The 23,395-nt window shown below is 56.5% G+C and overlaps 1 protein-coding gene, 1 long non-coding RNA gene and 7 other non-coding genes across 12 annotated transcripts in view; all 9 read right to left on the bottom strand.

Annotated features, from left to right (window-relative positions):
- The window catches only part of LOC113598046 (uncharacterized), a 41,063-nt gene extending 35,674 nt beyond the window's left edge, over positions 1–5,389 (bottom strand). Inside the window, exons 1-4 of the mRNA XM_053225081.1 lie at positions 5,156–5,389; positions 4,513–4,995; positions 3,626–4,440; positions 788–922 (exon numbers count right to left, since the gene is read on the bottom strand). Coding sequence (XP_053081056.1) covers positions 788–922; positions 3,626–4,440; positions 4,513–4,995; positions 5,156–5,389 — 1,667 coding nt within the window. The remainder of the gene's footprint in view (positions 1–787; positions 923–3,625; positions 4,441–4,512; positions 4,996–5,155) is intronic.
- LOC128316229 (small nucleolar RNA SNORD116) lies at positions 444–537 on the bottom strand. Its single transcript, XR_008299826.1, has one exon. It is a non-coding gene; the product is annotated as a small nucleolar RNA SNORD116 (small nucleolar RNA).
- Positions 3,282–3,375, bottom strand: LOC113597309 (small nucleolar RNA SNORD116). Its single transcript, XR_003418091.1, has one exon. It is a non-coding gene; the product is annotated as a small nucleolar RNA SNORD116 (small nucleolar RNA).
- A 730-nt stretch (positions 5,390–6,119) lies between the features above and the next one.
- Positions 6,120–6,213, bottom strand: LOC113602102 (small nucleolar RNA SNORD116). Its single transcript, XR_003423479.1, has one exon. It is a non-coding gene; the product is annotated as a small nucleolar RNA SNORD116 (small nucleolar RNA).
- A 273-nt stretch (positions 6,214–6,486) lies between these two features.
- Positions 6,487–23,395, bottom strand: part of LOC128315887 (uncharacterized) — a 33,772-nt gene continuing 16,863 nt past the window's right edge. For 2 of the 4 annotated variants that reach the window (XR_008299015.1, XR_008299017.1), the window contains exons 3-5: positions 14,387–14,521; positions 11,757–11,888; positions 6,487–9,230 (exon numbers count right to left, since the gene is read on the bottom strand). This is a non-coding gene — a long non-coding RNA (uncharacterized LOC128315887). Of the gene's footprint in view, positions 9,231–11,756; positions 11,889–14,028; positions 14,121–14,386; positions 14,522–23,395 lie in introns of all 4 variants that reach the window. The other 2 variants (XR_008299018.1, XR_008299016.1) reach the window with 2 other exon arrangements.
- Positions 8,771–8,863, bottom strand: LOC113602098 (small nucleolar RNA SNORD116). The gene has a single exon (XR_003423475.1). It is a non-coding gene; the product is annotated as a small nucleolar RNA SNORD116 (small nucleolar RNA).
- On the bottom strand, positions 11,417–11,509 carry LOC113602101 (small nucleolar RNA SNORD116). Its single transcript, XR_003423478.1, has one exon. It is a non-coding gene; the product is annotated as a small nucleolar RNA SNORD116 (small nucleolar RNA).
- On the bottom strand, positions 14,053–14,145 carry LOC113602100 (small nucleolar RNA SNORD116). The gene has a single exon (XR_003423477.1). It is a non-coding gene; the product is annotated as a small nucleolar RNA SNORD116 (small nucleolar RNA).
- On the bottom strand, positions 16,677–16,769 carry LOC113602103 (small nucleolar RNA SNORD116). Its single transcript, XR_003423480.1, has one exon. It is a non-coding gene; the product is annotated as a small nucleolar RNA SNORD116 (small nucleolar RNA).

Below are 23,395 nucleotides of genomic sequence, written 5' to 3'. Positions count from 1 at the left end.
CGCGCGCTTAGGCCCGCACAGCCGTCCGGGCCCTCGCAGGCCCCAGCCCTCGACTCCCAAGGGCCGGTGCCACAAGACACGCCGTTGAAGCCCTAGGCCTTGGGGGACCAGCTGCCCCACTCGACCCCAGTCGCCAGCCACCGCCCGCAGGCCCTGCCAGCCAGGTCCCTGCCCGCGGCTCCCAGGGCCCGTGCCACAGACACGCCTTTGAAGTCCTAGGCCTTGGGCACCAGCTGCCCCACTCGACCTCAGAGGCCGCTCATTGCCCTCAGGCCCTGCGAGCCGTGGAAAGCCTGCTAGGGCGGGGAAACGGCTCCCTGGCCCGGAGACACCCCGCGAGCCTCTCCCGGGCGCAGGCCGTGGGTGCTGGTGCTTGAAGCAGTGTGGCCAATGGGAGGCCTGCTGTCCCTGACGCTTACCTTCCCTGGGGCGGACAACGTGCTGGACCTCAGTTTCGATGAGAACGACGGGAGGGAGTTCTCACTCATTTTGTTCAGCTTTTCCAAGGAATGCTGTTGAGGGAGTCATCATCGATCCGAGCACATTCAGGGCCGCCTGGCCGGCTGACCCAGGCGGGCCGGCTGGCTCAGCGGGGCAAGCCGAGGGACTCAGGGTCCTCCCGGTGCCCGGGCCGTGCAGAGCCGCGCCACTGAGCCGGAGGAACGGACAGGCCCCTCTGGGAGCAAAACCCCACACGCCCAGCGGGCCACCTGCACTGGCGGCCTCTCGGGCAGCCCCGGGAGAGCCTAAAGCCAGGGGCACTAGCTGACACCCAGGGAAGGCTTACCGTCCGGACGCTCCCGTCAGCAAGGTGCCCGTTCCGGGCCACACTTCTTCCGGCCGTACCGCAAACCGCAGGCACTCGGGGGCCAGGGAGGCCTTCTTCTCTCGGCCGACCGCGAGCCTGGCGTGGCCACTGCACCTGAGAAAGGGGGAGCAATCGCCCGCGGGCGTGACCAAGCTACCCAGGGGCTCCGCTCGCCACGCCGGGCAGAACGAGTCCGTGACTACGCCTTGCGTCTGTCTGCCTGTCCTGTCCCTCGGCCCCTTGGGGCTGCCTGCGGACGGGCAACAAGCCACGGGCGCAGGGCACTGTGGGAGCAGGAGCGCGTGCCTCTTCGTGCGCACGGAGGGTCGTGTGTGCTGGGAGGCTGGGCTAGGGGGTGTAGGGGGCTGCTGAGCCGGGCGGCCTGGGTGGTCCCTGCAAGGGCACGCGTGCCTGGTGCGCAGGCCCTGGCCCCGGCGTCGCGCCAGGCGACGGCCCAGGCCCGGTGGCCTTGCACCCCAGGGGGCCGCGCTGGACGCCTCGGGGCCACTGACGTTGGCCAGGCTTTCCCCCTCCCAAACACTCTCTGGCCACGCGGTGCCCACCGACCTCCACACGCATCCGTCCCCGCCGCTGCCCACCCATTCCACGTGCACCGTGGAAGCCAGCACTGGATGGAACCTCAGGGGTCCCAGGAAAACCCAAAAGCTGCCCACAGGGAGTCTGGCCGCCCTGGCCCGCAGGCTACGGGGCAGAGGACGAGGCAGAGCCCTCCCAGGCGGCCACGGGACAAACGGTGCCCCCACCTCTCCCCTCTGCCAGAAGGGCCGGGGCGGCTAGGCTGCACGGGCCCGGCCCCCAACTAACGCCGGCGCCAAAGCCCACCGAGCCGCGCGCGCGTTCTCAACCAGGGTGGCGGCGAGGCCACGGCCCCTGGGCGCCAGGGCCCCGGCCCGCGAGGGAACGAGCATTCCCTGGGCGGCCCGCTCCGTGGGAGTGTGTTCCCACCTGCATGGAAATTCCCTCCCGCGAACTCTGCCAAATGGACCCCGCCGCCGACGGCCGGAAGCTGCAGGGAGGGCAGCCGCAGACAGGCTTTGACCTTTGCAAGGTTGCGGCCCGCGGCAGGCGACGCACGTGGCCCCCGCCCACGGCCCAGGAACACCAGCGTGGCCCTCACAGGGGACACAAGGGCTGCAGCCCCGCAGGCCAGGGCCACAGCGGGAGGAGATCACGTCGCCCTCGCAAGGGGAGACGGACCTCTGCCAAGCGGCCCGCGGGGCCGCGGCACCGCGCCTGGCCTCAGGGCTCGCAGACCCGCGCCTGCCTGCCAGGTCACCGCAGAGGAATCTGCGGCCCACCCGAGAGGACGGGAGACACACTGTGCCCGACTCCAAGGGACAGTCCCTCCCGGGGTGTCACTTTCGCCCCACCAGCTCCGTGCCCGAGGAGACAATGCCTCCGTGGCAGGCCCTGCCCGGGGCGGGGGGGGGGGGGGGGTAGCTTCTTTGGCCGGGGCCCCGTGGAAAGCCCCTGTTGAAAGGCCACCACCCCTGGGCGCCCTTCCTCCGGAGACCAGAGGCCAGGAGGACCCTGAGGAGGGGGACCGCCGTGCCACACCGGTGCACCCTGAAGCCGGCCCTGGGAGCCCCTAGCTGTGCCATCGACGGGAGGAGGCCGCAGGCCTCCGCGTAACCCACGACTGACGTGGGAACGCAACGAGGCACCAGGGCTGAGCAGGCCCGGGCACTGCCCCAGGGCGCGGTCCCCTCCGGACCGTGCCATTACCGTTCTGGCCTTCGGCCGGCACGGCATGCCGACTTCACCCTGGGCCCGAAGCGCCGGCGCCACTCGCCGCCTCGTGTGGCCGCCGGGCAGGGCCGGTGTTTCCAACCTGGCCGGTGCCGCAGCCCGGCCTCTTGCCTTGGCCCAGGAGGCCGAGCCAGGGGCCGCTCCACGTAGGTCAGTGAGAGAAAGGGCTCGTCCAGGGATGGCCGCCGCCTCGGGCTGGGGCTCCCGCGCCCCCCACGGCCTGCCAGCCTTGCCACGCTCGGCCCCTCAACACACACCGCCGCGCGCTTAGGCCCGCACAGCCGTCCGGGCCCTCGCAGGCCCCAGCCCTCGACTCCCAAGGGCCGGTGCCACAAGACACGCCGTTGAAGCCCTAGGCCTTGGGGGACCAGCTGCCCCACTCGACCCCAGTCGCCAGCCACCGCCCGCAGGCCCTGCCAGCCAGGTCCCTGCCCGCGGCTCCCAGGGCCCGTGCCACAGACACGCCTTTGAAGTCCTAGGCCTTGGGCACCAGCTGCCCCACTCGACCTCAGAGGCCGCTCATTGCCCTCAGGCCCTGCGAGCCGTGGAAAGCCTGCTAGGGCGGGGAAACGGCTCCCTGGCCCGGAGACACCCCGCGAGCCTCTCCCGGGCGCAGGCCGTGGGTGCTGGTGCTTGAAGCAGTGTGGCCAATGGGAGGCCTGCTGTCCCTGACGCTTACCTTCCCTGGGGCGGACAACGTGCTGGACCTCAGTTTCGATGAGAACGACGGGAGGGAGTTCTCACTCATTTTGTTCAGCTTTTCCAAGGAATGCTGTTGAGGGAGTCATCATCGATCCGAGCACATTCAGGGCCGCCTGGCCGGCTGACCCAGGCGGGCCGGCTGGCTCAGCGGGGCAAGCCGAGGGACTCAGGGTCCTCCCGGTGCCCGGGCCGTGCAGAGCCGCGCCACTGAGCCGGAGGAACGGACAGGCCCCTCTGGGAGCAAAACCCCACACGCCCAGCGGGCCACCTGCACTGGCGGCCTCTCGGGCAGCCCCGGGAGAGCCTAAAGCCAGGGGCACTAGCTGACACCCAGGGAAGGCTTACCGTCCGGACGCTCCCGTCAGCAAGGTGCCCGTTCCGGGCCACACTTCTTCCGGCCGTACCGCAAACCGCAGGCACTCGGGGGCCAGGGAGGCCTTCTTCTCTCGGCCGACCGCGAGCCTGGCGTGGCCACTGCACCTGAGAAAGGGGGAGCAATCGCCCGCGGGCGTGACCAAGCTACCCAGGGGCTCCGCTCGCCACGCCGGGCAGAACGAGTCCGTGACTACGCCTTGCGTCTGTCTGCCTGTCCTGTCCCTCGGCCCCTTGGGGCTGCCTGCGGACGGGCAACAAGCCACGGGCGCAGGGCACTGTGGGAGCAGGAGCGCGTGCCTCTTCGTGCGCACGGAGGGTCGTGTGTGCTGGGAGGCTGGGCTAGGGGGTGTAGGGGGCTGCTGAGCCGGGCGGCCTGGGTGGTCCCTGCAAGGGCACGCGTGCCTGGTGCGCAGGCCCTGGCCCCGGCGTCGCGCCAGGCGACGGCCCAGGCCCGGTGGCCTTGCACCCCAGGGGGCCGCGCTGGACGCCTCGGGGCCACTGACGTTGGCCAGGCTTTCCCCCTCCCAAACACTCTCTGGCCACGCGGTGCCCACCGACCTCCACACGCATCCGTCCCCGCCGCTGCCCACCCATTCCACGTGCACCGTGGAAGCCAGCACTGGATGGAACCTCAGGGGTCCCAGGAAAACCCAAAAGCTGCCCACAGGGAGTCTGGCCGCCCTGGCCCGCAGGCTACGGGGCAGAGGACGAGGCAGAGCCCTCCCAGGCGGCCACGGGACAAACGGTGCCCCCACCTCTCCCCTCTGCCAGAAGGGCCGGGGCGGCTAGGCTGCACGGGCCCGGCCCCCAACTAACGCCGGCGCCAAAGCCCACCGAGCCGCGCGCGCGTTCTCAACCAGGGTGGCGGCGAGGCCACGGCCCCTGGGCGCCAGGGCCCCGGCCCGCGAGGGAACGAGCATTCCCTGGGCGGCCCGCTCCGTGGGAGTGTGTTCCCACCTGCATGGAAATTCCCTCCCGCGAACTCTGCCAAATGGACCCCGCCGCCGACGGCCGGAAGCTGCAGGGAGGGCAGCCGCAGACAGGCTTTGACCTTTGCAAGGTTGCGGCCCGCGGCAGGCGACGCACGTGGCCCCCGCCCACGGCCCAGGAACACCAGCGTGGCCCTCACAGGGGACACAAGGGCTGCAGCCCCGCAGGCCAGGGCCACAGCGGGAGGAGATCACGTCGCCCTCGCAAGGGGAGACGGACCTCTGCCAAGCGGCCCGCGGGGCCGCGGCACCGCGCCTGGCCTCAGGGCTCGCAGACCCGCGCCTGCCTGCCAGGTCACCGCAGAGGAATCTGCGGCCCACCCGAGAGGACGGGAGACACACTGTGCCCGACTCCAAGGGACAGTCCCTCCCGGGGTGTCACTTTCGCCCCACCAGCTCCGTGCCCGAGGAGACAATGCCTCCGTGGCAGGCCCTGCCCGGGGCGGGGGGGGGGGGGGGGTAGCTTCTTTGGCCGGGGCCCCGTGGAAAGCCCCTGTTGAAAGGCCACCACCCCTGGGCGCCCTTCCTCCGGAGACCAGAGGCCAGGAGGACCCTGAGGAGGGGGACCGCCGTGCCACACCGGTGCACCCTGAAGCCGGCCCTGGGAGCCCCTAGCTGTGCCATCGACGGGAGGAGGCCGCAGGCCTCCGCGTAACCCACGACTGACGTGGGAACGCAACGAGGCACCAGGGCTGAGCAGGCCCGGGCACTGCCCCAGGGCGCGGTCCCCTCCGGACCGTGCCATTACCGTTCTGGCCTTCGGCCGGCACGGCATGCCGACTTCACCCTGGGCCCGAAGCGCCGGCGCCACTCGCCGCCTCGTGTGGCCGCCGGGCAGGGCCGGTGTTTCCAACCTGGCCGGTGCCGCAGCCCGGCCTCTTGCCTTGGCCCAGGAGGCCGAGCCAGGGGCCGCTCCACGTAGGTCAGTGAGAGAAAGGGCTCGTCCAGGGATGGCCGCCGCCTCGGGCTGGGGCTCCCGCGCCCCCCACGGCCTGCCAGCCTTGCCACGCTCGGCCCCTCAACACACACCGCCGCGCGCTTAGGCCCGCACAGCCGTCCGGGCCCTCGCAGGCCCCAGCCCTCGACTCCCAAGGGCCGGTGCCACAAGACACGCCGTTGAAGCCCTAGGCCTTGGGGGACCAGCTGCCCCACTCGACCCCAGTCGCCAGCCACCGCCCGCAGGCCCTGCCAGCCAGGTCCCTGCCCGCGGCTCCCAGGGCCCGTGCCACAGACACGCCTTTGAAGTCCTAGGCCTTGGGCACCAGCTGCCCCACTCGACCTCAGAGGCCGCTCATTGCCCTCAGGCCCTGCGAGCCGTGGAAAGCCTGCTAGGGCGGGGAAACGGCTCCCTGGCCCGGAGACACCCCGCGAGCCTCTCCCGGGCGCAGGCCGTGGGTGCTGGTGCTTGAAGCAGTGTGGCCAATGGGAGGCCTGCTGTCCCTGACGCTTACCTTCCCTGGGGCGGACAACGTGCTGGACCTCAGTTTCGATGAGAACGACGGGAGGGAGTTCTCACTCATTTTGTTCAGCTTTTCCAAGGAATGCTGTTGAGGGAGTCATCATCGATCCGAGCACATTCAGGGCCGCCTGGCCGGCTGACCCAGGCGGGCCGGCTGGCTCAGCGGGGCAAGCCGAGGGACTCAGGGTCCTCCTGGTGCCCGGGCCGTTCAGAGCCGCGCCACTGAGCCGGAGGAACGGAGACCCCTCTGAGTTGCAAATCCTACTTCCCCTTCCGACCACCTTCATTAGATGCCTCTCAGGCGTTTTTTGGAAAGTCTAAAGCCAGCAGCACCACTGACACTATAGACGCCTTACCGTCTAGGTGCTGCTTTCGTGAAGTTGTACATAGTGGGGCACACTTCTTTTGGGAGATACACTAGCCACCGGCAGTCGGGGGCCAGAGATGCATTCTTCTCTCATTCGAAGGGGAGCTTGGCATGTCGACTGCACCTGAGAAAAGTGGAGCAATCGCCCGTGGGCATGGGCAATTTACCCAGGGTGTCCAGTCTCCACACAGGGCAGAAGGAATCCATTACCATGACTTGCGCCTCTCTGCCTGTTCTTTTCCTCAGTCCCTTGGGGCAGCCTGCAAATATGCAAGACGCTGTGGGTTCAGGGGACTGTAGGAGCCCGAGCATGTATCTCTTCATGTTTATGGAGGGTCTGAGGTCACTGGGAGGTTGGTTTACTTGGTATGTGTTGCCGCTCCGCCGTTTGAGCCTATGGCCCCCCAAGAGCAGGCCTGGTGCGCCGATCCTGGCCCTGGCGTCCCACCACACAATGGTACAGGACTGGTGGCCTTGCACACCAGGGAGCCATGTTGGATGCCTCTGGGCCACTAACGTTGGTTAGGGTTTCCCTCTCCCAAAGCCACTCTGGCCAAGCAGTGCCCTCGGCCCGCACATGCATCCTCTTCCTCCACTGGCCACCCTGTCATTGTGGACTGTGGACCCCAGCACAGGATGGAAACTCAAGGGTCCAAGGAAAACCTAACAACCACCCACAGTTAGGCCAGCCACCCTGGCCTGCAGCTACGGGGCTGAAGCCAAAGCTGAGCCCTCCGAGGCACCCACACAACAACAGGTGCATTTCTTCTCCACTCTGCCTGAATGCCCTGAATGGCTAGGCTACATGGTCCTAGCCTCCACCGAATATGGTGCCAAATGCGACCGAACCATGGGCGCTTTCTTGCCCATGGTGTCAGTAAGTCCAGGGCCAGTGGGCACCAGGGCCCTAGGCTGCAATGGAACGAGCATCCACTGGGCTGCCCGTCCTCAGGAGTGTGTTCCTGTTTTCACAGAAAGTCCCTTCATTGCCCTTATCCCAACGGACGCCCCCATCAGTGTCAGGATGCTCCAGGGACAGCAGCTGCCCCCAGGCTTTGGCCTTTGCAAGGATGTGGCCCTCTGTAGGTGACGTGGTCCATTCTGACAGGCCAGGAACACCAGCGTGGCCCTCACAGAGAGCGCTAGGGTGTAGCCCCACAGGACAGGGTCACAATGAGAGGAGAATACATCTCCTTCCCACGGGGAGGCAGATGTCTTCCAAATAGCCCATGGGGCCGAGGTACTGGGCTTGCCCTCAGACCTCGCAGGCCCGTGCCTGACCGCAAGGCCATCGCAGAGTAGTCTGCAGCCCACCAGAGAGGACATGAGACGCACTGTGCCCGAGTCCAAGTGAGACTCAGAATATCCCTTTCACCTCACCAGTACCGTGACAAGGAGACAAGGTCTCTGGCCGGGGTAGCTTCTTTGACCAGAGCCCTGCTGAAAACCTCAAGGAACACAACCACTGGGTACCCTTCCTCAGGAGTCAAGAAGCCAGGAGGGCCCTCAAGAGGGGGACCGCCGTGCCACACCCGTGCACCCTGAAGCCAGCCCTGGGAGCCACACTTTGCCATCGTCAAGAGGAGGCCTGAGGCCTCTGCAGAACCCATGAAAGACCTGGGAACGCTATGACACACTTGAGCTGAGCAGGCTCATGCGGTCTCCCAGGGCACAGCCCTCTCTGGACTGTGCCATTACTATCCAGGCAAATGGCCAGCACAGAAACTTGTATTCTGCCCTGGGCACGAAGTGCTGGCACTGTTTGCCACCTTGTTTGTCGCCTGGTAGGGCTGAGGATGCCACGCTGGCAGGTACTGCAGCCTGGCTTCCTGCTTTAGCCCACCAGCCAGTGTAGGTGCCTGCTCCACATACGTCAGGGAAAGAAAGGGCTCATCCAGGGATCGCTGCTGCCTTGGGCTGGGCCTCTGCACCCCCACCCACAGGCCAGGCAAGCTTGCCATGCTTGGCCTCTCAACACACACTGCCACGAGCTTATGCCTGTGGGGCCATCCTGGCCTACACAGGTCCCAGCCCTCGATACCCCAGGCTGGTGCCACAGACACGCCTTTCAAGTCCAAGGCCTTGGGGACCAGCTGCTCCAGTGACCCCAGTCGCCGGCCATTCCCCTCAGGACCTGCATGCCTTGGAAACCCTGCTCAGGTGGTAAATGCCTCCCTGACCATGAGTCCCCCGTGAGGCTCTCCTAGGCAGAGGCCGTGGGTGCTGGTGCTTGAAGGAGTGTGACCAAGGGGAAGCCTGCTGTCCCTGACGCTTACCTTCCCTGGGGTAGACAATGTGCTGGACCTCAGTTTCGATGAGAAAGACGGTAGGGAGTTCTCACTCATTTTGTTCAGCTTTCCAAGGAATGCTGTTGAGGGAGTCATCATCGATCCGAGCACATTCGGGGCCACCTGCACAGCCAACCCTGGTGGGCCAGATGGCTCAGCGGGACAAGCTGAAGGACTCAGGGTCTTCCCGTGGCCCAGGACGTGCAGAGCCATTAAAGGACAGGCCCCTCTGGGTTCAAAACCCCACATGTCCTGCCAGCACCCTTCCTTAGTGGCTTTTTGGACAGGCTTGCGAAAGCCTAAAGCCAGCGGCACAACTGATACGGAGATGGCTTACCGTCTTCTCGCTCCAGTCAGCAAGATGCCCGTCACGGGCAACACCTCTTCCAGCAGTCCCGCCAACCACAGGCACTCGGAGACCAGGGAGGCCTTCTTCTCTCCGCCGATGGCGAGCCTGGTGTGTCCACTGCACCTGAGAAAGGGGGAGCAATCACCCGCGGGCGTGACCAAGCTACCCAGGGGCTCCGCTCGCCACACAGGTCAGAAGGAATCTGTGACTACGCCTTGCGTCTGTCTGCCTGTCCTGTCCCTCGGCCCCTTGGGGCTGCCTGCGGACGGGCAACAAGCCACGGGCGCAGGGCACTGTGGGAGCAGGAGCATGTGCCTCTTCGTGTACATGGAGGGTCATGTGTGCTGGGAGGCTGGGCTAGGGGGTATATGGGGCTGCTGAGTTGGGAGGCCTGAGTCCCTGCAAGGGCATGCATGCCTGGTGTGCAGATCCTGGCCCCGGTGTCCTGCCAAGCAATGGCACACGCTCAGTGGCCTTGCACACCAGGGAGCCATGTTGGATGCCTCTGGGCCACTAACGTTGGGCAGGTTTTCCCTCTCCCAAAGCCACTCTGGCCAAGCAGAGCCCTCTGGCCCAGACACGCATCCTCTCCCACCACTAGCCACCCTGTCAACGTGGACCGTGGATGCCAGGACGGGATGGAAACTCAGGAGTCAAAGGAAAACCCAACAACCACCCGTAGGGAGTTTGGCCACCCTGGTCCTCAGGCTACGGGGCAGAAGCCAATGCAGAGCCCTCCAAGATGGCCACACGACAACAGCTGCCTGCTTCTCTTCACTCTGCCAGTATGCCCTGAGTGGCTAGGCTACACCGGTCTTGTCTCCACTGAATCCAGTGCCAATCCTGAACAAACCACAGGTGCTTTCTCGCCCGGGGCGTGGGCGAGGCCAGGTCCAGTGTGCGCCAGGGTCCCAGGCACAAGGGAAATAGCATCCCATGGGCTGCCTGGTCCAGGGGAGTGTTTCCTGATTGCACAGAAAGTCCCTCTGGTGCCCTCCGCCCAACACAGGCCCCTGTCAGTGGCAGGATGCTCTAGGGAGGGCAGCTGCCCACAGGCTTTGGCCTTTGCAAGGATGTGGCCCTCTGCAGGTGACGTGGCCCCTTCCCACGGCCCAGGAACACCATTATGGCCCTCACAGAGAGCGCTAGGCTACAGCCCCACAGCCCAGGGGCACACTGAGAGGAGAACACATCTTGTTCCCAAGGGGAGGCTGACCTTTTCCAAGCGGCCCATGGGGCCAAGGTACTACACCTGGCCTCAGAACTCTCATGCCCGTCTGGCTGCCAGGCCACCACAGAGGAATCTGTGGCCCACCCAAGAGGACGTGAAACACACTGTGCCCGACTCTAAGGGAGAGACCATCAAAGAGTATCACTTTTGCCTTACCAGCAAGGTGCCAAGGAGACAAGGTTTCTGTGGCAGGCCCAGCCAGAGTAGCTTCTTTGGCCAGGGCCCTGCTGAAATCCCTGAGGAACACCACCACTGGGCACCCTTCCTCCGGAGCCCAGCAGCCAGGAGGGCCCTCAGGACGGAGACCACCGTGCCACACCAGTGCACCCTGAAGCTGGCCCTGGGAACTACACTTTGCCATCCACAAGAGGAGGCCGCAGGCCTCCACATAACCCACGACTGACCTGGGAACGCAACAAGACACCAGGGCTGAGCAGGCCCAGGCACTCCCCCAGGGCGTGGTCACCTTTGGACCGTGCCATTACCTTCCAGGCCTTTGGCTGGCACGGCATCCTGACTTCCACCCTGGGCCCGAAGCACTGGCACTGTTTGCTGCCTTGTGTGGCACCTGGCAGAGCCGATGTTCCCAACCTGGTAGGTGCCACATCCTGGCCTCTTGCCTTGGCCCAGAAGCCCAAGCCAGGGGCCGCTCCACATACATCAGTGAGAGAAGGACTCGTCCAGGGATTGCTGCTGCCTCAGGCTGGGGCTCCCGCGCCCCCCATGGCCTGCCAAACTTGCCATGCTTGGCCTCTCAACACACCCTGCCATGAGCTTATGCCGTGGGGCCATCCTGGCACACACAGGACCCAGCCCTCAACACCCTGGGCCGGTGCCACAGACATGCCTTTCAAGTCCAACGCCTTGGGGACCAGCTGTCCCAGTGACCCCAGTTGCCGGCCATTCCCCTCAGGACCTGCATGCCTTGGAAACCCTGCTCAGGTGGTAAATGCCTCCCTGACCATGAGCCACCAGCGAGGCTCTCCCAGGCGGAGGCCATGGGTGCTGGTGCTTGAAGGAGTGTGACCAAGGGGAAGCTGTCCCTGACGCTTACCTTCCCTGGGGTAGAAAACGTGCTGGACCTCAGTTTTGATGAGAAAGACGGTAGGGAGTTCTCACTCATTTTGTTCAGCTTTCCAAGGAATGCTGTTGAGGGAGTCATCATCGATCCGAGCACATTCGGGGCCACCTGCACAGCCGACCCTGGTGGGCCAGATGGCTCAGCGGGACAAGCCGAAGAACTCAGGGTCTGCCCACCACCCGGGCCATGCAGAGCCTTGACACTGAGCCAGAGGAATAGTCAGGCCCCTCTGGGATCAAAACCCCACACGCTCTGGGGGCAACCTTCATTAGCGGTCTCTTCGACAAGTTCCCGAAGTCTAAAGCCAGCAGCACAGCTGATGCTGGAAATGGCTTACCGTATGGGTCCTCCTGTCGGTAAGATTCCCATAGCAGGGCACACCTTTTCCAGCGGTCCCTCCAATCACAGGCACTTGGGGGCCAGGGAGGCCTTCTCTCGACCAACGGAGAGCGTGGCCTGTCCAATGCACCTGAGAAAAGAGGAACAATCGCCCGTGGGAGTGAGCAAAGTACCCAGGGGCTCCCCTCACCACACAGGATGGAATGAATCCATGACCAAGCCTTGTGCCTCTCTGCCTGTCCTGTCCTTCAGTCTTTTGGGGCTGCCCGCAGATGGGCAAGAAGCCGCAGGCGCAGGGGACTGTAAGAGCAGGAGCATGTGCCTGTTCCTGTGCATGGAGTGTCAGTGTGTGCTGGGAGTTTCGGCTAGGGGGCATGTGTGGCCGCTCTACCGTGAGGGCCTGGGACCTTGCAAGAGCACCCGTGGTGCACAGATCTTAGTCCCAGTGTCCCGCCAGGCAACGGCACAGGACCAGTGGCCTTGCACTCCAGGGAGCCATGTTGGACGCCTCTGGGCCACTAGCATTGGGCAGGGTTTCCCTCTCCCAAAGCCACTCTGGCCAAGCAGCACCCACCAGTCCAGACATGCATCCTCTTCCGCCACTAGCCACCTGTCAATGTGGACCATGGACACGAGCACGGGATGGAAAAACCGCCCACAGGGAAGCTGGCTGCCCTGGCCCACAGGCTACAGGGCCGAAGCCAACACAGAGGCCTCTGAAGTCACCACACGACAAGAGCTGCCCGCTCCTCTCCACTCTGCCAGAATGCCCTCAGCGTCTAGGCTACACGGGCCTAGCCCCCACCGAATCGGGTGCCAAACCCAACTGAACCACAGGCACTTTCTTGCCCGAGGTATTGGTGAGGCCAGGGCCAGTGGGCACCCAGGCCCCGGCCCACAAGGGACCGAGTATTCCCTCGGCTGCCTGGTCCATGGGAGTGTGTCCCCACCTGCATGGAAAGTCCCTCCAGCGCCCTCCATCCAATGGACGCCCCCATCAGCAGAAGGATACTCCAGGAAGGGCAGCCTCCCATGGGTTTTGGCCTTTGCAAGGATGTGGCCCTCTGCAGGCGATGTGGCCCCTTCCCACAGCCCAGAAACACCAGCGTGGCCCTCACAGAGAGCCCTAGGCTGCAGCTCTGCAGGCCAGGGACACACTGAGAGGAGAACACATCTCCTTCCCAAAGGGAGGCGGACAACTGCCAAGCGGCCCATGGGGCCGAGGCACAAGCGCCTGGCTTCAGAGCTAGCAGGCCAGTGCCTGGCTGCCAGGCCACCACAGAGGGGTCTGTGGCCCACCCGAGAGGATGTAAGACACACTGTGCCAAATAAGGGACAGAATATCCCAGAGTATCACTTTCACCTCACCAGCTCTGTGCCGAGCAGACAGGTCTCTGTGGCACACCCAGCCGGGGTAGCTTCTTTGGCCACGACCCCACTGAAAGGCCCAAGGAACACCACAAATGGGTGCCCTTCCTTGGGAACCCAGGGGCCAGGATTGCCCGCAGGAAGGGGAACGCCATGCCTCACCTGTGCACTTTGAATCTGGCCCTGGGAGCCACGTGTTGCCCTCTGCAATAGGAGGACTGATGCCTCCGTGGAAACCATGAATGACCCGGGAACTCAACAAGACACCTGAGCTGAGCAGGCCCATGCAGTCTCCCAGGGCGCAGCCCTCTCTGGACTGTGCCATTACCATCGAGGCAAATGGCCAGCACAGCAACTTGTATTCCGCCCTGGGCATGGAGTGCTGGCACTGCTTGCTGCCTTGTTTGTTGCTGGGTAGGGCCGAGGATGCCAAGCTGGCAGGTGTCACAGCCTGGCTTCCTGCCTTAGCCCACCAGCCCAAGCCAGGAGCCCACTCCATGTATGTCAGTGAGAGAAAGGACTCATCCAGGGATCGCCATTGCCTCAGGCTGGGGCTCCACGCCCCCACCCTTGGACCAGGTAAGCTTGACATGCTTGGCCTCTCAACCCACACCTCCACGAACTTATGCCCCAGGGTCTGTTCTGGCCTAGTCTCCAGCCCTTGACTCCCCGTTCTGGTGCCACAGACATGCCTTTGAGTCCGAGGCCTTGGGGTCCAGCAGCCCCACTGACCCCAGACACCAGTCATTGCCCTCAGGACCTCTGTGCCTTGGAAACCCTGCTCAGGTGGTAAATGCCTCCCTGACCATGATTCCCCCGTGAGGCTCACCTAGGCAGAGGCCATGGGTGCTGGTGCTTGAAGGAGTGTGACCAAGCGGAAGCCTGCTGTTCCTGATGCTTACCTTCCCTGGGGCAGACAATGTGCTGGACCTCAGTTTCGATGAGAAAGACGGTAGGGAGTTCTCACTCATTTTGTTCAGCTTTCCAAGGAATGCTGTTGAGGGAGTCATCATCGATCCGAGCACATTTGGGGCCACCTGCACAGCCGACCCATGTGGGCCGGGTAGCTCAGCGGGACAAGCCGAGGGACTCAGGGTCCACCCGCAGCCCAGGTCATGCAGAGCCATGCCACTGAGCCAGAGGAACGGGCAGGCCCCTCTGGCATCAAAACCCCACACGCCCTGCTGGCAACCTTCACTGGTGGCCTCTCGGGCAGGCCCTCGAAAGCCACGGCACAAGCTTAAACTGGGGAAGGCTTACCGTCTGGTCACTCCCGTTGGCAAGGTGCCCATAGTGGGGCACACTTCTTCTGGTGGTCCTGCCAACCACAGGCACTTGGGGGCCAGGAAGGCCTTCTTCTCTTGGCCGATGGCAAGCCTGACATGTCCACTGCACCTGAGAAAAGGGGAACAGTCACCCGTGGGAATGAGCAAGGTACCCAAGGCCTCCACTCGCCACACAGTGCAGAAGGAATCCATGACCAAGCCTTGTGCCTCTCTGCCTGTCCTGTCCCACGGCCCCTTGGGGCTGCCTGCGAATAGGCAAGAAGCCGCGGGCACAGGGGACTGTAGGAGCAGGAATGTGTGCCTCTTCTTGTGTGTGGAGGGTCAGTGTGCGCTGGGAGGTTGGGCCAGGGGTGTGTGTGGCTGCTCCGCCCTGCAGGCCTGGGGCCCTCCACGGACACACCTGGTGCGCAGATCCTGGCCCCGGAGTCCTGCTATGCAACAGCACAGGACCGGTGGCCTTGCACACCACGGAGCCTCCTTGGACAATTCTGGGCCACTAACATTGGGCAGGGTTTCCCTCTCCCAAAGCCACTCTGGCCAAGAAGCACCCACTGGCCCAGACACCCATCCACTCCCACAGCTGGCCACCCTGGCAACTTGGACGTCAGCACGGGATGGAAACTCAGGGGTCAAAGGAAAACCCAAAAACTGCCTGCAGGGAGGCTGGCCACCCTGGCCTCCAGGCTATGGGGCAGAGGCCAACGCAGAGCCCTCTGAGGTGGCCACACGACAACAGGTGCCCACTCCTGTCCACTCTGCCAGAATGACCTGAGCAGCATGGGCCTTGCCCCCACCAAACACTAGTGACAATCCCGACTGAACCACAGCTGCATTCTAGCCCAGCGTGTCAGCAAGGCCAGGGCCAATGGGTGCCAGGGCCCTGGCCTCCAAGGGAACGAGCATCCCCTGGGCTGCCCAGTCCATGGGAGCTTGTTCCTGCCCGCATGGAATGACTCTCTGGCACCCTCTGCCCAACGGACTTCCCTGTTGGCCGCAGGATGCTGCAGCGTGGGCATCCGCAGACAGGCTTTGGCCTTTGCAAGGATGCGGCCCACTGCAGGCAACATGTCCCCTTCCCATGGTCCAGGAACACCAGTGTGGTCCTCACAGTGAGCACAAGGGCTGCAGCCCCACAGGCCAAGGGTACAGTGAGAGAAGACATCTCTGTCACAAAGGGAGGCCAACCCCTTCCCAACTCCATGTGCTGCCATGGCACTGTGCCTGGCCTTGTAGCTCTCAGGCCCCCGCCTGGCTGCGAGGCCACCACAGAGGAGTCTCCAACCCACCAGAACAGACATGGAACAACTGTGTCAAGTCCAACCTCGTAGAGTAACTCTTTCACCTCCCCAGCTCTGTGACCGCAGAGACAAGGTCTCCATGGCAGGACTGGCTGGCAATAAGTTCTTCATGCAGGGCCCACTGAAAGGCATGATGAACACTGCTGCTGGGTGCCCTTCCTTGGGAGCCCCAGGGCCAGGAGTGCACACAGGAGTGGGACCGCAGTGGCTAATCTGTGCACCCTGAGGCCGGCCCTGGTAGACATGCTTCACCCCCTGAGAGGAGGCCTGAGCCTTCCCAGGAACCCACAACTGACCTGGGAACACCACGAGACACTAGATCTGAGCAGGCCTCTGGAATCACCCAGGGTGCAGTCCTCTGCAGACTGTGCCTTTACCGTCCAGTCCAACGGTCAGCACAGCATCTTGACTTCCACCCTGGGCCCAAAACACAGGCATTGCTTGCCGACTTGTGTGTGGACCGGGATTTATTCCCAAGGTGGCACGTGTTGCAAACCAGACTTATGCCTTGGCCCACCACCCCAAGCCATGGGCCACTCCACATACGCCAGCAAGGGAAGGCGCTCATCCAGTAATCCCATCTGGCTCAAGCTGGGGTTCCCCGCAAGGCTAGGCAAGCTCCCACGCTTGGCAACTCAACACTCTCGGCCATGAGCTATACCCGAGGTGCCATCCTGGCCCACACAGGTCCCTGCCCTCAGCTCCCAGGGCTGGCATCAAAGTCATGCCATTGAAATCCTAGTAGGCCTTGGGGACCAGTTGCCCCACACGACCCCAGACACTGGCCATCCCCCTCAGGACCTGCGAGCCCTGGATGTCCCAGTAAGCTGGGGAAACAGTTCCTGGACCGTGAGGCCTCAGGAAACCTCTCCCATGCTGAGGTCCTCGGTGATGGTAGTTGAAGGAGTGTGACCCAGGGGAAGCTGCTGTCCTCACGCTTATGTTCCCTGGGGCAGATAACATGCTGGACCTCAATTTCGATGAGAATGACTATAGTGAGTTCTCACTCTTTTTGTTCAGCTTTCCACAGAATGGTGTTGATGGAGGCATCATCTATCTGAGCACATTTGGGGTTGCCTGGCTAACTGAACCAGGCAGGCTGGGAAGCTTGGAGAGATAAGACTATGGCCTCAGAGACTTCCAGAGACATGAGCCAGGCAGAGCCACACCACTGAGCCAGTAGGACTATCAAGCCCCTCTAGGAGCCAACTCTACACACGTGGAGAAAAATCCTTGGGATTCTCTCTCTCCCTTTCCTCTTTCCCTTCTCATGTGCATGCTCTGTTACTTTCACAAAATAAATAAATCAAGTTTAAAAAAATTAAAGACGCCCTAAATAAATGTAAAAGAGATATCATATTTATAGACTGGCAGATTCAACATAGGAAAATTGTTCATTATACCCACAGTTTTCTAAAGATCTTATGCAATAGCTATTAAGATTAGAGCAGAATTTTTTGTAGATATAGGCTGATTAAAAAAAAAAAATATATATATATATACACATATGCAAAGGTATAACCAAAGCAGTTTTTGATAAGGAAGAATTATGTTAGAGAAATAAAACTATAGTTAAAAAAATATTATAAATATACATTAATCAAGGAGTAGGCACAGAGATGTATAGGACAGATTTCAGAAACGGATCCATATAAAATGTCCATTTGTTTTTTCACAAAGATACAAGAAGAACTCAATTTGCTTATCAGCAAATGGTGTTAGAATAATTATCATACAACACCAAGGACAAAACAAAAACAAAAAATCAAAACAAAGCCTCAAACTAATCCTCACACCATATACAAAAATTAACTCAAGATAGGCATGCCTGAGTAGCTTGGTAAGCTAAGCATCCAACTTTGGTTCAAATCATGATTTCAAGGTTCATGGGATCGAGCACCATATCAGGGTCTATACTGACAGCTCAGAACCTAGAGCCTGATTCAGATTCTGTGTCTCCCTCTCTCTCTGTCCCTCCTCCACTTGCACTCTATCTCTCTCTCACACACACAAATAAACACTGAAAAATCAATTCAAAATAAATATAGGTCTAAATTATACATCTTTATGAAACACTAAACTATAGGAGATATCCTAAGAGAAAATCCTTATGACCTGGAGTTAGCTATTAAACATGCAACCAAAAATATAAACCTATCCTGTGAGAAATACACTGTTAGAGGATGAAAACAATAAGCCGCAGACTATGAAAAAATACTTAGAAATCACGTATCTAACACAAAAAACTTTCATGGTATATGGCGAACTCTCTAATTTCAGCATAAGAAAATAACAATCCTGTTAGAAAAAGAGCAAAAATATAAACTGAAACTTAAAGAAGATACATGGGTGAGAAGCACAAAATGAATGTCCAATATCATTATTCATTAGAATGGTGCACACAGTTTTTGTTTTATTCTCAAATTATTATCTAAATTCTAGTTAACATGCACTGAAGTACTGGTTTCAGGAGTAGATTTCAGTAATTCCTCACTTACATACAACAGCATAAGTGCCCTCCTTAATACCCATCACCCATCTGGCCCATCCTCCTCAACTTCTCTCCATTAACACTCAGTTTGCTCTCTAAGAGTCTCTTGCAGTTTCTTTACCTCTCTTTTTTCTTCACCTCACCTCCCAAATGTTTATCTGCTTTTGTTTCTTAAATATCACATGAGTGAAATCCTGTGATACCCGTCTTTCTCTGACTTATTTCACTTGCATAATACATTAGTTCCATCCACATTTTTGCAAATGGCAAGATTTCTTTCTTTTTGATGGCAGAATAATATTCCATTTTACACACACACACACACACACACACATTCATTCATCTTTGGGCTCTTTCCATAGTTTGACTATTGTTGAAAATGCTGCTATAAACATCAGAGTGTATGTACACTTTTAAATCTGTATTTTTGTATACTTTGGGTAAATAGTAATGCAATTGCTATGCTGTAGGGTGGTTCTATTTTTTTTGAGGAACCTCCCTGTTTGAAAGTGGCTGCACCAGTTGGCATTCCCACCAACAGTGCGATAGGGTTCCCCTTTCTCCTCATCCTCGCCAACATCTGTGGTTTCTTGTGTGGTTAATTGTGGCCATTCTGACATGTGTGAGGTGGTATTGCATTATGGTTTTGATTTGTATTTCCCTGATGAGCATCTTTTCATTTGTCTGTTAGTCATCTGGATGTCTTCTTTGGAAAAATATCTATTCATGTCTTCTGCCCATTTCTTAACTGGATTGTTTTTTAGGTTCTGAGTTTGATAAGCACATTATAGATTTTACATACTAGCCTTTATTAGATAGGTCATTTACAAATGTCTTGTCCCATTCTGTAGGCTGCCTTTTATTTTTGTTGATTTTTTCCTTCACTGTGTAGAAGCTTTTAATCTTGATGAAGTCCCAACAGTTTATTTCTCCTTTTGTCTCCATTGCATCTAGTGATGTGTCTAGGAAGAAGTTGCTATGGCTGAGGTAAAAGACATTGGTGTCTATGTTCTCCTCTTGATTTTCATGCTTTACGGTCTCACATTTAGCTTTCACCCATCTCGAATTTATTTTTGTGTATGGTATAAGAAAACAGTCCAGTTTCATTCTTCTGCTTGTTGCTGTCCAGTTTTCCCAAAACCATTTGTTGAAGAAACTGTCTTTTTTTCCATTGGATATTCTTTCCTGCTTTGTCGAAGATTACTTGAAAATATAGCTGTGGGTCCATTTCTGGGTTTTCTATTCTGTTCCATTGATGTATATGTGTCTATTTTTGTGCTAGTACCATACTGTCTTGATGACTACAGCTTTGTAACAGAGCTTGAAGTCCGGAATCATGATGCCTCCAGCTTTTCTTTACCTTTTCAGGATTGCTTTGGAAATTTGTGCTGTGTGTGTGTGTGTGTGTGTGTGTGTGTGAGAGATTCCATACAAATTTTAGGATTATCTGTTCTAGATCTGTGAAAAAATGTTGGTGGTATTTTAATAGGGATTGCATTAAACGTGTAGATTGCTTTTGGTAGTATAGATATTTTAACAATGATTGTTCTTCCAACCCATGAACACAGAATGTTTTCCATTTCTTGATCTTCAGAGAGTGTGGGTAGCTCAGTCAGTAGAGCATCCAACTCTTGACTTTGGCTCTGGTCATAATCTCAGTTCATGAGTTCAGGCCCTACATCAGACTCTGCACTGATAGTGTGGAGTCTGCTTGGGATTCTTTCCCACACCAACCCCTGCTCTCAGCCTCTTCCTTTCTTTCTCTATTAATTAATTAAAAAAATACAAAGTACAGATCTTCTACCTCTTTGGTTAGGTTTATTCTTAGGTATCTTATGGGTTTTGATGTCATTGTAACTGGGATTGATTCTTTTATTTCTTTTTCTGCTGCTTCATTATTTGTGTATACAATTCAACATGTTTCTTTTTTCTTTCTTTAACATTTATTCATTTTTGAAAGGCAGAAGAGAGACAGAGCGTGAATGGGGAAGGAGCAGAGAGAGAGGGAGACACAGAAACAGAAGCAGGTTCCAGGCTCCGAGCTATCAGCACAGAGCCCAACGCGGGGCTCGAACTCACGGACCATAAGATCATGACCTGAGACGAAGTCAGCCACTTAACCGACTGACCCACCCAGGCGCCCCTAAAATTCAACATATTTCTGTATGTTGATTCTATATCCTGTGACTTTGCTGAATTCAAGTGTTAGTTCTATCAATTTTTTTGGTGGAGACTTTTGGGTTTTCTACATTGAGCATCACATCATCTGCAAATAGTGAAAGTTTGACTTCCTCCTTGCCAATGTGCATCTCCTTTATTTCTTTTTGTTTGAGTACTGAGGCTAAAACTTCCAGGACTATGTTAAATAGTACTGGTGAGACTGGACATCCCTGCCTTTTTCCTGACCATAGGGTTCTTATCCTTTATTTTATCAATGTGGTGTATTACACTGATTGATTTGTGAATATTGAACCAGCCCTGAAAGCCCAGGAATAAACCCCACTTGACTGTGGTGAATAATTCCTCTAATGTTCTGTTGTATTTGATTTTCTAGTATCTTGTTGAGAATTTTTGCATCCATGTTCATCAGGGATATTGGCCTGTAATTCTCCTTTTTAGTGGGATCTTTGGTTTTGGGATCAAGGTAATGCTAACTTCATAGAAGACTTTTGGATGTTTTTCTTCCATTTATATTTTTTGGAACAATATGAGAAGAAAGGTATTACCTATTCATTATTTTTTATTAATTTATTTTTTAAATTTACATCCGTTAATTAGCATATAGTGCAACAATGATTTAAGGAGTAGATTCCTTAATGCCCCTTACCCATTTAGTCTATCCCCCTTCCCACAACCCCTCCAATGACCCTCAGTTTGTTCTCCATATTTCAGAGTCTCTTATGTTTTGTCCCAGGTATTACATCTTCTTTAAATGTCTGGTAAAACTGCCTTGGGAAGTCATTGGGCCCTGGCCTTTTGTTTATGAGGAGATTTTTTTTAACATTTTATTTATTTTTGAGAGAGAAGAATACAAACAGGGGAGGGGCCGAGAGACAGGGAGACAGAAGATCTGAAGCAGGCTCTGCACTGACAGCAGCAAGCCTGATGTGGGGCTCAAACTCACAAACTGTGAGATCATGACTTGGGCCAAAGTCGATACTCAACCAACTGAGCCACCCAAGGGCCCCTATTGGGGGATTTTTGATTACTGATTCAATTTATTTGCTATTTATGGGTCTGTTACAATTTTCTATTTCTCCTATTTCCATTTTGGTAGTTTGTATTTTTCTAGAAATTTTCCCATTTCTTCCAAATTGCCCTTCCAAAGTTTATTTGTATATAATTTTTTATAATATTCCCTTATGATCATTTGTATTTCTGTGGTATTTGTTGTAATATCTCCCCTTTCATTTGTGATTTTATGTATTCGGGTCCTTTCTCTTTCCCCTTTCTGGCAAGGGGTTTATCAATTTTATTAATTCTTCATAGAACCAGCTCTTAGTTTCATTGATCTGTTCTGTTTTTTGTTTGTTTGTTTCTATATCTTTTATTTCTGCTCTAATCTTTATTATTTCACTTCTTTGGCTCCCTTTAAGCTTTATTTGCTGTTCCTTTTCTAGCTCTTTTAGGTATAAAGTTAGATTGTGTATTTGATACTTTTCTTCCTTATTGAGGCAGGCCTGTATTGCAATATACTTTCCTTTTAGGACTGCCTTTACTTCATTCCAAAGATTCTGGACTGCCATATTTTCATTTTTATTTGCTTCCTTCCATGTACTTTAATTGCTTCTTTAATTTCCTGGTTGACCCATTCATTCTTTAGTAGGATGCTATTTTTTATGTTATTTATTTATTATTTTGAGAGGTGGGGGGGTTGCATAGGGAAGAGACAGATAATCCCAAGAAGTCTCCACACTGTCGGCACAGAGCCCAACATAGGGCTTGGTCCCAAAAATCACTAGTTCATGACCGGAGCCAAAATCAAGAGTCAGGCACTTAACTGACTGAGCCATTTTAGCCCCTAGCTTCCATGTATTTGTGGTCTTTCCAATTTTTTTCCTTGTGGTTGACTTCCAGTTTCATAGTGTTGTGGTCTGAAAATATGCACAGAATGATCTTGATCTCTTTGTACTGGTTGAGGGCTGATTTGTGACCCAGTATGTGATCTATTGTGGAGAATGTTCCATGTGCACTGGAAAAGAATGTGTAAGAATCTGTTTCTTAGGATAAATTGACTGTAGGGGAAAAGCTCTTATTTTTTCCCCACTGAGGATGATATTACCTGTGGGTCTCTCATATATGGCCTTTATGATGTTGAGGTACCTTCCCTCTATCCCTACTTTGTTGAGGGTGATTATCAAGAATGGATGCTGTATGTTGTCAAATGCTTTTCTTGAATTTTCTTGTATCTGTTAAGTACATCTGGTCCAGTGTGTCATTAAAAGTCACTGGTTTCTTGTTAATTTTCTGGCTAGATTATGCACACACATTTTAAAATGGCTAAAGTAAGGGGTGCCTGGGTGGTTCAGTCAGGTAAGCATTTGACTTCCACTCAGGTCATGATCTCACAGTTCATGGGTTTGGGCCCCACATCAGGCTCTGAGCCATCAGCACAGCCTGCTTCAGATTCTGTCTCTCCCTCTCCCTCTGCCCCTCCCCTCACTTGCACTCTGTCTCTCTTTCAAAAATAAATAAATATTAAAAAAATTTTAAATGGCTAAAGTAAAACATATTGACTCATAAAGTGCTCATAAAGATGCAGAGCAACAGGATGTCCTATGAATTTCTGTCAGGAATATAAAATGATCTCAAAACTTAGGAAAATATTTAGGCAGTTTCTATTAAATTAAACATACTCACCACACAATATAGCAAAACTCAATAATGAATATTTACTGTATAGAAAATGTTGGCAAAATATGTCCCAATGGCCAACTGCCACTTTTGTAAGTAAAGTTTCATGGGAACACAGCCACACTCATTAATTTAAGCTGCAGTAACTGATATGTGTACTCTGTGACAGGGACTGTATGGCCCTGAAATCTAGACAGTGTATTATCTGACACTTCAAGAAAAAGTTTGCTGATCCCTGCTATTGAAAACAACTTAGGTTTGCAGAGAAACCTATAGATGAATTTTCATAGCAGTTTTACTCATAATAGACCCAAACTGGAAACAACGCGAATGCCATTCA

This window comes from Acinonyx jubatus, chromosome B3 (assembly GCF_027475565.1).
Source record: "Acinonyx jubatus isolate Ajub_Pintada_27869175 chromosome B3, VMU_Ajub_asm_v1.0, whole genome shotgun sequence".
Classification (NCBI taxonomy): Eukaryota; Metazoa; Chordata; class Mammalia; order Carnivora; family Felidae; genus Acinonyx; species Acinonyx jubatus.
Note: the sequence above shows the minus strand (reverse complement) of the source record. Positions and strands in the feature narration are given on the sequence as shown.